Source organism: Chelonia mydas, chromosome 19 (genome assembly GCF_015237465.2).
Source record: "Chelonia mydas isolate rCheMyd1 chromosome 19, rCheMyd1.pri.v2, whole genome shotgun sequence".
Classification (NCBI taxonomy): domain Eukaryota; kingdom Metazoa; phylum Chordata; order Testudines; family Cheloniidae; genus Chelonia; species Chelonia mydas.
Window position 1 is genome coordinate 9,272,231 of NC_051259.2, and position 16,150 is coordinate 9,288,380.

General features: G+C 45.1%; 1 protein-coding gene across 1 annotated transcript; it reads right to left on the reverse strand.

Annotated features, from left to right (window-relative positions):
• Positions 1-4,635: 4,635 nt before the first annotated feature.
• PAQR7 (progestin and adipoQ receptor family member 7) lies at positions 4,636-11,019 on the reverse strand. Its single transcript, XM_007070849.4, has 2 exons — positions 10,845-11,019; positions 4,636-6,069 (listed from the first exon to the last, which is right to left on the reverse strand). Exon 2 carries the CDS (start codon positions 6,024-6,026, stop codon positions 4,968-4,970), a length of 1,059 nt encoding a protein of 352 aa, XP_007070911.2. The 5' UTR covers positions 6,027-6,069; positions 10,845-11,019; the 3' UTR covers positions 4,636-4,967.
• Positions 11,020-16,150: the final 5,131 nt, after the last annotated feature.

Below are 16,150 nucleotides of genomic sequence, written 5' to 3' on the forward strand. Positions count from 1 at the left end.
TCCCACACAGGGCTTTCCAGATGGACGCCTAAGACAACAGAGGCAAGTGGGGCTAGCAAGGCAAGTCATCCTCAGTAGTGTAACTCATCACTGTTATTGTTACTCTTGCCTCCTTTGGGGATTAAAAAAAAACAGAGTTAGCATTCAGTTCCTTGGGCCAAGGATGGAATGTGTGCGTAAGAGCAGCAGGAAGGAATGGCCTGCAGTATAAACAATGACGCGCCAGTAACATCTGCTTTGAGAAGTACCAGCCGGAGCAAGGGGGCTGAATCCTTTGGCAGCAGAAGAGCCTGATCACACACGGAGGCTGCAGATGGGTCAGGCCAGGAGAGGCATCATCTCCTCAAAGGACAAGGAGAAGCTTAGTATCCATGGAAGTGTTTAAATGAACATCATGACCAGGGAACGTCCCACACCAAAGCTCAGATCCGAATACCCTCAACATTTAGGGGATGTTTGAAACCTGCACTCACAGCTGAGCTTGAATTTTACACATGTTCCCCCACCTTTATACTGAGCCCTAATATGCCCAAACTAGGGGGCTGTTTGAAATCTGGCTCCTAATTTTCATGGGCCTATTTCCAGTTGCAATAGGACTGAAGATAAAATTGCACAAGCTTTGCTGTGCTGCATTCAGTCCTACTCCTCCGGGGACTGCTTGGCCTTTCAACATAATGCAACCAATCCCATGTGCTGCCCGGTCTGGGGCTGCAAGTGAGAAGATATAGTCCCCATCAGAGGAGGCACCGGCCTGCACGTGGTGCTGCAGCAGGTCTTACGGTGGAAGCTAGGAGCATGGGAGACATTGCTCACACTGGTCAGATCTTGTTGTTTTTGTTGCTCTAACAGGTCCTCTGTGGTTGACCAATTACCCCCTACAAGGAGGAATTCAGCAACACAAACTCTGCTGCCAGCAAGAAGATGTGCAACTAAACAAAGATCCATCTCAGCCCTGCTCCTGCCAACAGAGGTTTGGCCATTCTTTCAATGGCAGCAGGATCAGACCCCAGGGCTTTTTTCAAAGCCCACCAAGCTATCATCTACCTCTAGGCATTCCCTTCCCTGAAGTCTTTCCAAGGTGAAAAGTAGGCCAAGTGTTTGCAAATCAGTTTTAAATCACAGTGAAATAATTTTCAAGGAAGCAAAGCTTTTAAACCTGTCCAGGAGTGATCTCTGGTGAAGCACAAATCCTTCCTGACCATTGGTGATGGGCCCTACCCTTCACCCCAAACCAGGCAGCCCCAGTCTGGGGACATCAACGCAGCTTGGGCTGATAATCCACATTTACTGATCTAGTCTATTCATATGACATATTAAATATTTTAATAGTTTATACAAACGAGAGATCAGTCCAAACCAAAGCTCCTCCAGACTTTAAGAATGGTCCCTATTCCTGTCACAAGTTGAATCCAAATCCTAGATCCAAACACACCCAAACACTGGAAAAGTTCAGATCCGGACCCTTCCCCATGTTTGGGAGGCACCTGGGTGTTAGTTTGTTGCCATTCTAAAATCTTAGGGGCAGCGAAATCCTGGATCCCCCAATAAAGTAAACTAAAATTCAAACCACATCCTAAGGCTTTTTGTGTCGCAATAGAGGAATAAAATATTTACATTCAGAAAATACCACCTACCAAGAGGATAAACTTTAAGGAGAACTGAAGTCAACTGGCTCATTCAAGCTCCATATTGTTCACGCTCATGAAAAGCTGGAGTGAAACTCCCTCACTTCAGGATTTTAGGAACACAGAGGAACCCTTCAAATGGGTTGTGGGGGACACAGAGCTGGTGAAGTCACTCCTCTCCCCCTTGAAGGGAGAGAGAGAGGAGAGAGGCACTGATGCCTGTTAATTATATGATTCTCTAATATTTGTTAACATTTACACAGTGTCTTTCATCTTCAAAGCATTTTACACACATTAAACTGCCATAAGAGTTTAGCGCCTGAGCCAGAAAAGTCCATTGGGAGCTGCAAGGGCTCAGCACCACCCAGGACTGGCAGAATAGAAATGCACTGATCAAATAATTTTAAATATGTGGGTTATGCATCTTAAAGTCAGTTGGTGTCCAGTGAGCACAGCTATGCTTCTTTACAAAGCTGTCTCATTAGCCATTAGAGCTCTCCGATGAAATTTGTGTAGGCTTAAGAACCATGCATATGACTAATGCATTTTAAAGCTTATTTAAAATACTTTCTACCTGCCAAGACTTGAATTAGGCCCCGAGAGGTCTTTGATTCCTCCTGCAGCCATAATTACCCAAACCAGATCAGGCAGCTGGATTCCTTACATTGCAGTAGGCTCCAGCACTCGGAAACGACAGCGTTCGCAAACCATTTTTCGCTTACAGCTCTTAAAAATGGTTTCAGGTGAACCTGCCTTGCTGGCTTCTGCTGCCCAGCTTAGACAGGGCAGAACTTTTTTTTTTTTTTTACCATGATTATTGAAAACCATCACCAGGAGCAGCCGAAGTAACCAGGTTCCTGAAACCCTTTCAGACTGGACAGAGTGAGAAAGCAATTTCAGGACATGGTCAATTTTGCCACTGTGGGCAAGTCCTTAGTCTAAATCACTGAGGGCAGCTGAGGAAAGGGAAACCCGGGGGGAGGAGGTGGAATGAGCTCAGGTCCTGGAACCAATTTTAGAACCAAAATTAAGTCTAGATTCAGATCAGTTGTTTTAAAACTTTTCTGTTTACCCCACCTCCCAGGCCAGAATCTTGGATCATCTTTGCTTCGGCTTTCTTTCTCCTCCACAGCCAAATTCTTGCTAAATCTCAATCACTGCTTCCTTAACATCGGCCCTTTTTCATTATCCCAGCTGCTGCAGCCCTCACCCCAAGCTGAATCCCCCTGCCTTTGAACACAATCATCTTCTCCTCCTTAGTCTGTCCCAAAAGCTGCTGCTAAAGTCATCTTCCTGCCCTCCACCCACATTCCAACTGCTTCAGCCCAGGACCCCCATCTTGAATCTTTCCCATCTCTTGCCACATCGAATCCAGGCTCCTTGTACTCACCAATCTCGCCCTCCACCCATAGGCACCGACTCCGTGGGTGCTCTGGGGCTGAAGCACCCACGAGGAAAAATTGGTGGGTGCTCTGCACCCACCAGCAATTCCCCAACCCGCCCCCCCACCCCAGCTCACCTCTGCCTCCTCCCCTGAGCGGGCCGCCGCGTCCTGCTTCCTCCCCCCGCCCCCTCCCAGCGCTTGCACTGCCAAACACCTGTTTCTCAAGGCAAGCGCTGGGAGGGAGGGGCGAGGAGGAGGAACGCAGCACGCTGGGGGAAGAGGCAGGGCCAGGCGCGGATTCGGGGAGGGGTCCAATGGGGCGGGGGGGGGTGGAGTCGGGGAGGGGGCGCGAGCACTCACTTTCATTGGTGCTTTTGCCCCCACTTATCTCTCACTGCTTGCAGGTCCCCTTCCTTCTGCTCCTTTTCCCACCCGCAGATTCACCTCTGCATTCATGCCGCCCCTATGCCTGGGACACACTCTGGCTATCAAGTATCAGGGGTAGCCGTGTTAGTCTGTATCCACAAAAGCAACAAGGAGTCAGTGGCACCTTAAAGGCTAACAGATTTATTTGAGCATAAGCTTTCGTGGGTAAAACCCCACTTCTTCAGCTGCATGGAGTGAAAATTACAGATGCAGACATAAATATATTGGCACATGAAGAGAAGGGAGTTACCTCACAAATGGAGAACCAGTGTTGACAGGGCCAATTCGATCAGGGTGGATGTAGTCCACTCCCAACAGTAGACGAGGAGGTGTCAATTCCAGGAGAGGCAAAGCTGCTTTTGTAAAGAGCCAGCCATTCCCAGTCCTTATTCAAGCCCAAATTAATGGTGTTAAATTTGCAAATGAATTTTAGTTCTGCTGTTTCTCTCTGAAGTCTGTTTCTGAAGTTTTTTTGTTCAAGCATAGCGACTTTCAAATCTGTTCTAGAACGCCCAGGACTCTGGCTACATTTACAAGAGTGTCTCTCTTTACCACTCTTGCCAATGCTGGTGTAGCGACAGCGGTGGCAGCTGCAGATAGACTAGCTGCCAGTGTTTTTATCAGCCAGATCAGGTCTGCAAGACACAGTGGTTCAAACACCAGTGATTCATTTACAGTAGCACTCATCATTGCTACCTGCAATGGGACTGAACCAGTGGTAGCAACAGAGGGAACTTTTAGGGGTACAGGGTCAGTAAAGACAAAATTTCCCTCTTCTCAGTGGCCTACTGGCCTCTCTCCTCCTTCAGATCCCACCGAGAAACCCATTTCTTCCAGCTATCCTTCCTCCCTTCTCCTCTTCATCACTGATAACCTCCTCCCCCCTCCTGATAGGGCCTTGTCTTCAGTGTATCTTGTCTTATTTAGATGATAAGGGCAGGCCACATGTCTTTCTCTGTGTGTAAAGTGCCGTGTAAAGTTCCTGTGCTATATAAAGTGACCTGAACAGAAAAAAAATGTCTGTCTTGTCCCCTTGTTTGCTTCTTTGCGACATGTAAAAACAAGCTGGACTTGTTTTTTCTGTCTTAACTTCTGCCTGAGAAATATTAAAACTGGCCACTCCTGGTTTCGCTAGACCTAGATCTCAGCTGTGCAAGTCAGCTTTCTCAGCCCTTAGATGTCGGGGCAGCGGGATGCATATTTAGCAAAGAGAGCGTTGCTCCCAGCTCTTCATTGAGGCCTTTTAAAGACAGCACCGGAATTTCGAAGGCAGAAAATCAGCAGAAAAAGAAACCGGTTTAACACTTATACACACATACACCTTTCCAGGTCTTCTTTATCCATCATAAAAAATCCAAAAGAGCACAAACTTCCAGCATTTTCCCTTTGCAGATCACCTAACAATAGCACATTTCCAAGCATTCCATCACACTTTACACTCGTCCATAGCCAGATTTGAATCCAGATTGTTATGGTGGCATCCCCTCAAACAGCCAGGATGGGAAAGATCAGGAGCTTCCCCTCCACAGCTTTCATTCTCCTTTGCAATTCAGTTTGCACTTCACTTTGCTGGTCATGTAAGCAGCAGTGAGGAGGCAGCAGGCTACGGTGAAGAAGCACAGGGCAGAGAAATTGTGAGTCTGGTCACCGTGCAGACTGGTGTAGATCTCCCTCCTTGACTCATAGTCCAGAGCCACGGCCTGCACCTGGGCTAGGGTGCACAGCACCAGAAACACGTGGAAGATCTGATGCCCCTGCCCAAAGAAATGACATTTCCCCGGAAACCATTTCTCTGGATAAGGGTACGAGAAGAAAAAAGCACCGATAAGGAAAAACAGCACCTGGCATTTGTGGTATAAAAGGGCTGGATCTGCCTGCTCGGAGGGCTGAACAGTGTAGAGCCGGTGAATTACTGGGCTAATGTCTAGAGCATATGCCAGGCCCAGGGGCATTTCTTGACACACCCTGCTCAGATGGCGGGGAAGCTGATGGTATCTATATTTAGCATAACAGGAACCTGCACACGATAACCAAGCTAGCAAAGCAGCCCCCGGCATGTAAAACCCCATGATCCTTGCATGCCAGTCTGGCTCAATGGCATAGTAGTAATGCACCAAGGCACTGCTGTACTGGTAAATGGCTACTCCCACATAGTCCATGAAAAAGAAGCTATAATGCCAGAACTCTGATTTGGCTTGGAGGAGGTGAGCCACGGTGCTGAAGGTTAGGTAGGTGATAGAAGCAATGACAATGATGAACAGGGGATGGGCATGAGGATCGCTCACAAAATCCACCGTCTGGGAAAGCCGCTGGAACCTCAACAGCAGGATTAGCGCAGCCACGAGGTGAGTCCAGACGTTGACAGCTTCGTTGTGCTGCTGGAAAAGCGTCAAGAAGTAATACTTCCAGGTCCGGTTGAGGGGTCTGTAGCCGGTGTGAATGTAGGGTTTCCAGAAGACCTTAGGCACATCTGAGGTGCCCACGGTGCAGGGAGGCGAGGGGAATGCCGTTTCCAGCAGCCTGGGGACCTGCCAAAGCTGCTGCACATTAATGAAAAGGCGAGTAAGTTTTTCCGGGACAATGGTTGCCATGACAAGGAGACCAGTACACTCAACTGCTGCCAAGCAAGCGAACCTTCATGAAGAGAAGAAAGGAAAGTTTAGTTTAGTTTTAAAAGCAGCATTACTGGGGATCAACATGTAGGGTTCATTTGTTTGTTTTTAAATCTTAGCAGATCTGCTTATCAGAGATAATGGTCTCCCGACATTTACAATAAATGAAGAATGAAAAGTAGCATGGAGGGTTTTTTTGGTTTGGGTTTAAACACTATTATTTGTATTACAGCAGGGCCTAGAGGTCACAAGCAAGTTTGACCCCATTGGAGCAGGTGCTGTACAAATATACAATGAATGACAGTCCCTGCCCCTAAGAGCTTACAAAGCAGAACCGGCAAGACATAACAGGAGGCGGAGATAAACGAGTGGGATGGGGTGAGGAAGATGGGATAATACCTAAACATAGTAGGTGGTGCACAATTCTTAGCTAGGGATCAAAAATCATCACCTGCTTAGCCAGTAGCAGGTTGTGACGGCCCAAGCCCCAACCTCCTGGACAAACTTGTAACTCAATTAGTTACGTTCCACCACCCAAATTCCCCCTACCAATGGGATTCAGCAGCCCCCTTCACTCCCTGTTCTAAATGCTTGCATAGCGTTGCTGTGAGCTGTTAAACGCCTGGTGTGTTCCACCTCAGAGAGGGCTGCATTTTAGAGTTTGTATACAGTTTGTAAAGTGTTCTGAGTCTTAGCTGCTTTTTGCAGCTCTTAATTTTCCATATGACTTTTTAAAAACACTAGTTACAAAACACAAATAGTCTAAACACATCATTTAGATTCCCTAACACATTCTGTGGGAGCAAACTGTTATGTAGTTGCATTCTACTCAGAAACTACTGTCCCTGAGGAGACAAAAACCAAACTTCTGGGCTCCTTTTACCGCATTCACACTGGCCTTGGAAGTGTATTAAGAAGACCCTGTTCTAGGCTAGAACGTTCTTGTTTTTTTTTAAATGTGTCTACCCTAACTCTATTTGCTAAAGCCCTGTTTAAACACAAAGTTCAAACCCCATTCCAGGCCCTGTGCAACTGGGCGCTTTAGATTAACTCTTACATTTCAGACATGAACCCTGTCAAGGTTCCTTCCCCACTCTAAACGCTAGGGTACAGATGTGGGGACCTGCATGAAAACCTCCTAAGCTTACTTTTACCAGCTTAGGTTAAAACTTCCCCAAGGTACAAACTATTTTACCCTTTGCCCTTGGACTTTTGCTGCCACCAGCAAACGTCTAACACCGGTATTATTATTATTAGGAAAGAGTTCGTCTGGAAATGTCTTTCCCCCCAAAATGCTCCCAAATCTTATCCCCTTTTGCTGGGGAAGGTTTGATAAAAATCCTCACCAATTTGCATAGGTGACCACGGACCCAAACCCTTGGATCTTAAGAACAATGAAAAGACATTCAGTTTCTTAAAAGAAAAATTTTAATAGAAGAAAAAGTAAAAAAGAATCATCTCTGTAAAATCAGGATGGTAAATACCTTTCAGGGTAATCAGATTCAAAACATAGAGAATCCCTCTAGGCAAAACCTTAAGTTACAAAAAGACACAAAAACAGGAATATCCATTCCATTCAGCACAGCTTATTTTATCAGCCATTTAAACAAACAGAATCTAACGCATATCTTCCTAGATTACTTACTAAGTTCTAAGACTCCATTCCTGTGCTGTCCCCAGCAAAAGCATCACACAGACAGACCCAGACCCTTTGTTTCTCCCCCCTCCAGCTTTGAAAGTATCTTGTCTCCTCATTGGTCATTGTGGTCAGGTACCAGCGAGGTTATCCTAGCTTCTTAACCCTTTACAGGTGAAAGGGTTTTTCCTCTAGCCAGGAGGGATTTTAAAGGTGTTTACCCTTCCCTTTATATTTATGACAAACCCATTGGAACAGCTCAGGGTACAGCTACACTGTGATAAAAAACACACAGCACCGAATCTCCTAGCCCAATAGGGTTGCCAACTTTGGTTGGATGAATTCCTGGAGTTTTCATCACTTGACATTATCTATAATTAAAGATTAATCCCCTGAGACTTCGGGACAATCCTGGAGGGCTGGCAACCCTAAACCCAGGACAGCTGACTAAAAACTGCAGTATAGACATTTTGGCTCTTGCTGGACCCCTGGCTCTAAGACCCTCTTCATTCTTGGGAGTCTCAGAGCCTAGGCTCGAGCCTGAACATCTACACTGCAATTTTATAGCCTCTCAGCCTGAGCCCTGTCAGCTGACTGGGCCAGCTGTGGCCATGACACAGGTCTTTTGTCACAGGGTAAATGTACCCTTAGACAAGGTTAGGGGCATTATTAATTATTATTATTAACAACCTGCTATCATTACTTCTACATCAAAATAAACAGAGCAGATACATGCCCCCGCCCCGTTCTGATATCTGAAGATGAACCACATGCATTCAGACAAAAAGATTGCTTAGTGCTCTGCTTCTACACTGCATCCCTTCCCCCCCGTCTGTCCAGAAGATTATTTAGATTGTAAAATCCTTGATGCAAGGACTGTTATTCTAGGTTTGTACAGCAATTAGCACAATGAGATCCAACTCGTGGTTTGGACCACTAGAACCCACGGTGATATTGAAAAAAATAGGCTTGAGGACAAAATAATTTTCCTGCTCTGTGCAGCTCTGATTAGTGCTGAAATCACATTATATAAAAGAATTCCAGGGTACGAGACAGAAAACTCTTTGGGAGGCAGCCTCCAAACTGCTCCTGCCACCCTCCTCTCCTCCTGATGGGAATCACCAGAATGGGGAGGGTGACAATGGAAAGTAATCACCAACTTCTTCTACACTCCAACTAATCCTCAACAAAAAGAACAGAAACCATCCTGATCCCTGCTGGGGAAGGCATGGGCAAGAAGGCAGCTCCACACATGGTTCCTGACTCAAACACATTGTTGGTCACACACATTAAGTGATAGAAAATCTTCCATGGTTTGGTAAAAACCTCAAGCCTCGTCTGCACTGAGAATATGTCCTGATTCCTGCTGTCAGTGTAGCTGCACACCAGTGCAAACCCCAGGTGGAGACAAGGAAAGCCACGATTTGCATGGGTGGTGCTTATCCAGCTCCGAGCTATATTGGTGGATGGGTGGTTGGTTCATCAATTGTTGGAATCGGTGCAAATTCCCAGTAAAGCTAAGGCCCCAGTTTGCTACATTTTAGGAGACACTGCTCCAGAATCTACAAGGCAATAGAGAAATATGCATTTGAAGCAGTGGTATGCTTGCTAGGCATAAGCAGTCTAAGTATTTACTTAGGCCCCCAGCAGCTCAAGAGTTCCCTAATTTAGTATTACACCCAAAGCACCATTAATGTGAACTTGTTACCACAAGTGTATGAGTATGTGTTGGTATATTTTTTGGTTTGTGGAAATAATGCACATAGTATTTTTAGTGGGGGTGGTGAAAAGGGACCCAAAAATATTCCTGTAGGTTAGCACCACCTCTGATTCAGAGTCTTAACAGTAGCAAGGAAATATATCATTCACAGAGCGACCTTCCATGTGGCCAAACAAAACAGAAAATAGGAAACAGAAAACTGCTTAAATCAGGCAGCCCCAAGACTGGTTTGAGCAGCACTAATCTTTCACTAGTGAACTTCCTTACAACATAGTGGGAGCAAAGAAACAATAAGGGCCCTGTACAGTACCTAGGAAAATACCAGTCTCATTTACACTCTGAATCAAGAACATCTACGTACCTAACTAGATTTTAACAGTGCTGCACCAAATACCCAGGCATCTCCAGTGCCATAAACTAACTCCCCCACAATGTATCCCTGACTCATGGTGACTAGCACTTACATCGGTAGTCTCATAGAGTGCTACTTAATGTAAAGTTTGCAGCATCTGGCCCTAAATGTTTACATATGTATTTGCTTGTGTACAAACGTAAACATCCTGTTAAAAGCATAAATAAAATTTGGTATATTTTAAATGTCAGTCACTATGTGGTTTCTTTTAAACTGGGGCAGGATCAGCAAAACTCACTTCAATTGCTGGCTTAAACTCAGTGTGCCCTGTAGGGATCAATTTCACCTCAATTGAATTTTTATCTGATTTCTCAAAGTTCTGAAAAACTTTCGTCAGACAGGCAGAAACTGATCCAAAACAGAGCTGTGATTTTTTTGTACTTGGTTGCTGGGACTGCATCAGCAGGACCCAGCTATGTACAGGTGGCAGACTCCCCTAAAGCTCAAGGGCCAAATTCTGCCAGTGTAAATCCAGGAGAGCTCCACTCAAGTCAATGGGCATTCAACCACATAACTGAGAGCAAACTCTAGCCTCCAGATACCAGGGTCCCTTTATGTGCCATATATTAGGGGCCTCCAAAAGGCTCAGGGTACTAGAGTTTCTGAGAATTTCCTAATATTAGGATCTATAGGATTAGGGTCCCCCCAGGAGTATGCAGTACCAGGGCTCCCCATCAGTCTCCAGGTACCCGAGAGATCTGTAGCTATTAGGGTTTCCATGCAGGGTATCCCATTTTCTAGTGCCCTAAGTTTTTAAGTATTGGGGTCCCCTACAGATTCCTGCCATGAAGGATGCCCCAGGGTGTCCCCTAGAGATCCTTGGTATTAGGCTTAAAGGCTATGGGGATCTCAGAGGTTCGTAGTGTTAGGGAAGTACCCAGTATACTGGCTCCCCAAGCAAACAAGGATCTCAGAAGTGCCCAGGGCAAGGTAGTACCTAGGCAACTCCTAGTTCTCAGGGGTCCCCAGAATCGTGCGCTCCTGGCACCCCCCAAACAGCTCAGTCCCACCCTTGTCCCGCTCAGGTACCTGCGAAGCTCGAATTCCCTCGACCCCTGTCCGATGCTCCTGGCTCTGCCCCACCCTGGTCCCAGTGGCACCTGGGAGACAGAGGGGAGGGAGGGGATACCCAGTCCGGCCGGGCCGCCCCTCCGCAGCGGCCGTCCTCTGCTTCCCTGCCCCACCCATCTGGCAGGGACGCCTGCGCCGCTGCAACCCAGGGGCCGAGGAGCTGCAGCGAGGGAGCGGCGCCATCTGGAGGCCGTGGAGACCTGACGCTGGGGCAGCCTGCTGCGGGGGGCGGAATGGGGCAGCAAAGAGAGGGAGATGCCGGGAGCTGAGGGTGGAGGGGGGGTTGTGGGGAAGAGCCGCCCCCTGCAGCTCTCCCTTTTCCTGCTCGGACGTTAATTTCCCTAAGAAGCTATTTTAAAACCAGCAGCTTTAATCCCAGCCTCAGGGTGACCCTGTCCAAAATCTGCCTTGATCAGGCGTGGGGGATTAGGGGCATTTCTAGAATTCAGAGTATTTACATTTTGCAGGATGGGGAGAGGATTTAAGATCCTTGAACCTTCCCCTCTGCCCATGGCTAGCAGCTCCATCAGCCTGTATTTTCTGCATGAAAACGAAAAAACAATGAGGGGTCCTTGTGGCACCTTAGAGACTAACAAATTTATTTGGGCATAAACTTTCCAGGCTAGAACCCACTTCATCGGATACATGGAGTGGAAAATACAGTAGCAGGTATAAATACACAGCAAATGAAAAGATGGGAGTTGCCTTACCAAGTGGGAGGTCAGTCTAAGGAGACAATTCAATTAACAGTAGGAGAGCAAGGCAGGAAAAATCCTACTGTTAATTGAATTATCTCATTAGACTGACCTCCCACTTGGTAAGGCAACTCCCATCTTTTCATGTGCTGTGTATTTATACCTTCTACTGTATTTTCCACTCCATGCATCCGATGAAGTGGGTTCTAGCCCGGAAAGTTTATGCCCAGATAAATGTGTTAGTCTCTAAGATGCCACAAGGACTCCTCATTGTTTTTGCTGATACAGACTAACACGGCTACCCCTCTAAAACATGAAAACGAAGTGACCATTGCATTATTACTGCCTAGGTCGCTCTATTGACACCTCTTTGTTTTCAGGCAGGCAGCTCCAAAGTCTAGTGAGGGGCACCTGCCTTCCACATGAACACACACTTCTCACACCCTCTGCAATGGCAACCCGTCTGGATCCTTCTGAAAACCTTGGCAATCTTCCCACATTTCCCAGCCCAGCTGAGCTATCATGTTACAGTGGCGGCTTTTCTGGAGCCCAGTATGTTGTGGCAAACTCTTTTCACTGGGTTTTAAAATATTTATTGATTCAAATATATGACCATTATCTTTACATGGCGATCAACATCCAATCACACGGGTGTAACTTCAGATCAAGATTTAAATAGGCCCATTCCCAGGGACACCTGCCTTTCTGCACCGGTTCCTCAATAAAATATAGCTCTGTGATGTGAATCTCAGTGTAGCACTTTCCTGCAAATTCCCTGCTGTTTTCATGACACAGTGCTATTTGTACCCATATTACCAGGCATTCCATCTATAAAATAGGCTCAGTAATATCACACAAGTGGGTTGTGAGGTTTAACTCACTAATGTTAGTGAAGAAACTTCAGGTGACACAGGAGTTGACAAAGGTTCTTCTATTGTTTTGTCTTCTGATTCTTCATGGTTTGGTGTCAGTTTTATTGAACAGGAGTCAGGGATCAGTGCAATATCAGACTGCTGTATCTCTGATCTGAATTCATCCCCAAATGGCCTCTCAACTCTCCTTATTTCAGACCATTTCATCTCGATACCCAACCTGTTTCTGCCATGAAAAACACTTTAGTGACTATTGACATTTGTCAGTATCTGCAAGATCAGGGCGTTAGAAGTACCCAGTGCATTTGGGTACCATTAAAAACCATTAATGAAACACAAGACCTTCAAAATAAACGCAGGTCATGGAGGATGTGAAAAGTGACCCACAGAGAATCTTTAAAAATTTGGCTTGTGCATCTTTTTTTGCTTCTTTATGATGGATAAAGAGCTGAGTTTCTGTTTCTTGACTTTGGAAGTATCAGGAATGTCAAGTCTGGTCTTCTCTGGGGTTGGCAGAAAATGTATTTCATGCCTCAGAGGATGTATATTTTACACTGAAACACCTTAACTTACCTTGAAGGGTTGGGAGTTAAATAGGTGTTACATTTGAAAAAAATGCTTTTAAAAGTATGATTAAAAATTCCTTCCCTTCTCATTTGCTCAGCTTTCACTCTCTGGACTTATAATTTCACCATATCTCCACTCATACAAGATTCACCCAGTGCAGACAGAACCTGGATTTCTATTTCTATTAGGAAAAAACTCCTTCTAGGTCTTCTTTATACATCATAAAGAGGCAAAACAAGATACAACCCCCTTTTTTCCCCCTTCACAAGTCACCTTTAAAATAATCTAAAAGTCAGTCAAAAGCCAGTCTAGACAGGTAATTCTTACATTCTGACCTGAAGCTTGCCAAATGCAGGCTCTAGGGCAGTGATTCTCAAGCTTTCCAGGCTACTGTACCCCTTTCAGTAGTCTGATTTGTCTTACGTACCCCCAAGTTTAACCTCACTTAAAAACTACTTGCTTACAAAATCAGACCTAAAAATACAAAAGTGTCACAGCACACTATTACTGAAAAATTGCTTTCTAATTGTTACCATATAATCATAAATCAATTGGAATATAAATATTGTACTTACATTTCAGTGTATAGAGCAGTATAAACAAGTCATAGTCTGTACCAAATTTTAGTTTGTACTGATTTTGCCAGTGCTTTTTATAAACTAGGCAAATATCTAGATGAGTTGATGTGCCCCCTGGAAGACCCCTGGTTGAGAACCACTGCTCTAGGGAAATGGCCAAAAAAAGGTTCCTGCAATATCCTCAATGAAGAATACTCAGCCATCTGTCCTTGAGCGGTAGGAACAATAGCAAGTATGTCAAAGCCATTTATAAAGGAACACAGATCTTTCCAACTGGATTGCAGACTATTTGGGGCTCTCTAAATCATAGCTAGAGCCCCTATGTAATCCATGATTCGGTGGCTATGGAATTCACCCCTTGATGCACAATTGTGCTCCAGAATCTGAACTTGCATTTTTAAAAAAACTGTCTTTGTAGCACTCATTATTGCAAACATAACCCTGAAAACCTGAACAGAATAAAGGATTATCTACACAGGGAAATAGGCTGCAGTAGCTATTTTGTACTACCTCCCCATGTGGATGCTTATTCTGCAGTGAGTGCCTTTATATAGTTTAGCTTAAATCACTTTGCAAGTGCAATAAGCTAAATATGCAGAAATCACTCAGTGTGGAATAAGGGCTTGTCTACACTACGCAGCTTTTAGCTTTTAGCACTTGTCACTGAAAGTCAGCGTGTGTGAATGCTCTCTGTCGATATTTTTTCGGCACTTTTGCCAACAAAATACTTCCAGCCCCGCCAGCGGCATTAGCTTTGTCGGCAGGAGAGCGCTCCTGCCGACAAAGCCACTTTCACACTGCCACTTATGTCGGCAAAACTTTTTATCTTTCGCAGGGGGGCTTTTTTAAGTACCCGTGAAAGACAAAAGTTTTGTTGACAAAGTTGCAGTTTAGACAAGCCTGTCTAAGAGCGTATACATTTGGAACTAGTGTGGAATAATTATCATGTTTTAAATTCACACCCTATCTTATTTTGCAATAGCTTCTCCGTGTAGACAAGCCCTAGGGCCTATATCAATGCAGTGACATCTTCCAGAGTCTGCAGATAACTTGTAACAATACCTGAAAGAAGTGTGAACTGGCCTGTTCATCTGAAATGAGTTAACTCTAAAACCTAAAGATGACATTTTAAATCCCAACATGGTTAAATATTTCACAGATTGCTGTAGCAAAAACATCCAGCTAATGTGTTTATTCTGCAATCCCAAATTGTCATCCATACCAGTGAAGGGGTCAACCCCAAATATCCCCTACTCAGATGCCAAACGTCTAGCTTCCCCTGACAATCTCTATGATGTAGTTGGACATCATCACTGCAAAAATCTGTGGTATATTGAAAACTGAAAATATGAGGGCAGCATAAAAAAAAATGGGATTTTATAATACTGGCTATATTAATTTTCATAGTTAATCCAATAAAAACCATATCACAGCCTTGTTTCACAGCCTTTTCCCACTTTCCAAGCCATAATTCTAATATGGACCCAAGAATTACTATATAGCTTTGTAGTTTCATAGATGTTAAGGCCAGAAGAGAGCATTAAATCATCTAGCATAACCTCCTGTATACTAGAGGCAATTAATTTTCAGTTACACCTGTAATAAGCCCAGTAACTTGGGTTTGGCTAAAGCATATCTTGCAGACAGGCAACATCTTGAGCTGAAGACATCAAGAGATGGAGAAGCCACCTTCCCTTTGTAATTGGTTCCCATGGTCAGTCACCCTCACTGTGAATTCTAACTTGAATTTGTCTGTTTTAACAAAGCCTGGTGCTCTTTACAGGCTGTCCAGCCTTTCACTTTTTCCAGATGTCTATTCCCTTTCTCTCGCCTCATCTTACCTGTTCCATCCTATCTCTCCCTGTAATCCATTACTTCACTTTTCCCCTCACTTGCTGTGTCATCCTTGCAATTCCTGGGTCCCTCATGTTTCAATTCCCTCCTCAAATTCCTTTATTACCCTTCTTTAAAGACCCTTTTCTTGCACAAGTCTCCTTCTTAAGATGGAAGGAGACCAGTTCAGCCATATCCCCTTTGTATTGTTCCTTTTGGATATAACAGGATCTGGGTTAGGCATGACCAGATCTTTAGACAGGGCTCCAGGGCCCATCTGGCAACCTACTACAGGAATAATGTCGAGGTTTTAATGGGTGGTGCTCTTCTTCACTGCATGGCACTAGGGTGCTGACAGGGCTGGGCTTTTTCCCTAGGTGAGGCAAAATCAATGTGATGAATACTTTGGGAGCCTCTGACTTTTTTCACAGGAGTGGTTTAAATGCAGCACTGTGTATTTCAGGAGAAATGCACTGGACTGGTAGTTGCCAAATCTACGGTTCATTTCTGATTGGCACTGCTATGTGATCTCAGAAAAGTCACTTTGCCTCTGCTTCTGTCCTGTCTCCCTTTGTATTTTTAGTTTTTCCCTCATTGATGGAGTAGCACCCCATGATACTTGGACTAAATATGCAGAATAGATTCTTGATCTGATCAGATCTGTCATTACACAGGTAGCAGCTAGGAGGAGCCCCAGTCACGGACCACGGTCTCACTGT

Coding starts and splice junctions, on each gene's coding strand:
- PAQR7 (XM_007070849.4), bottom strand. CDS start 6,026: ATGGCAACCATTGTCCCGGAAAAACTTACTCGCCTTTTCATTAATGTG.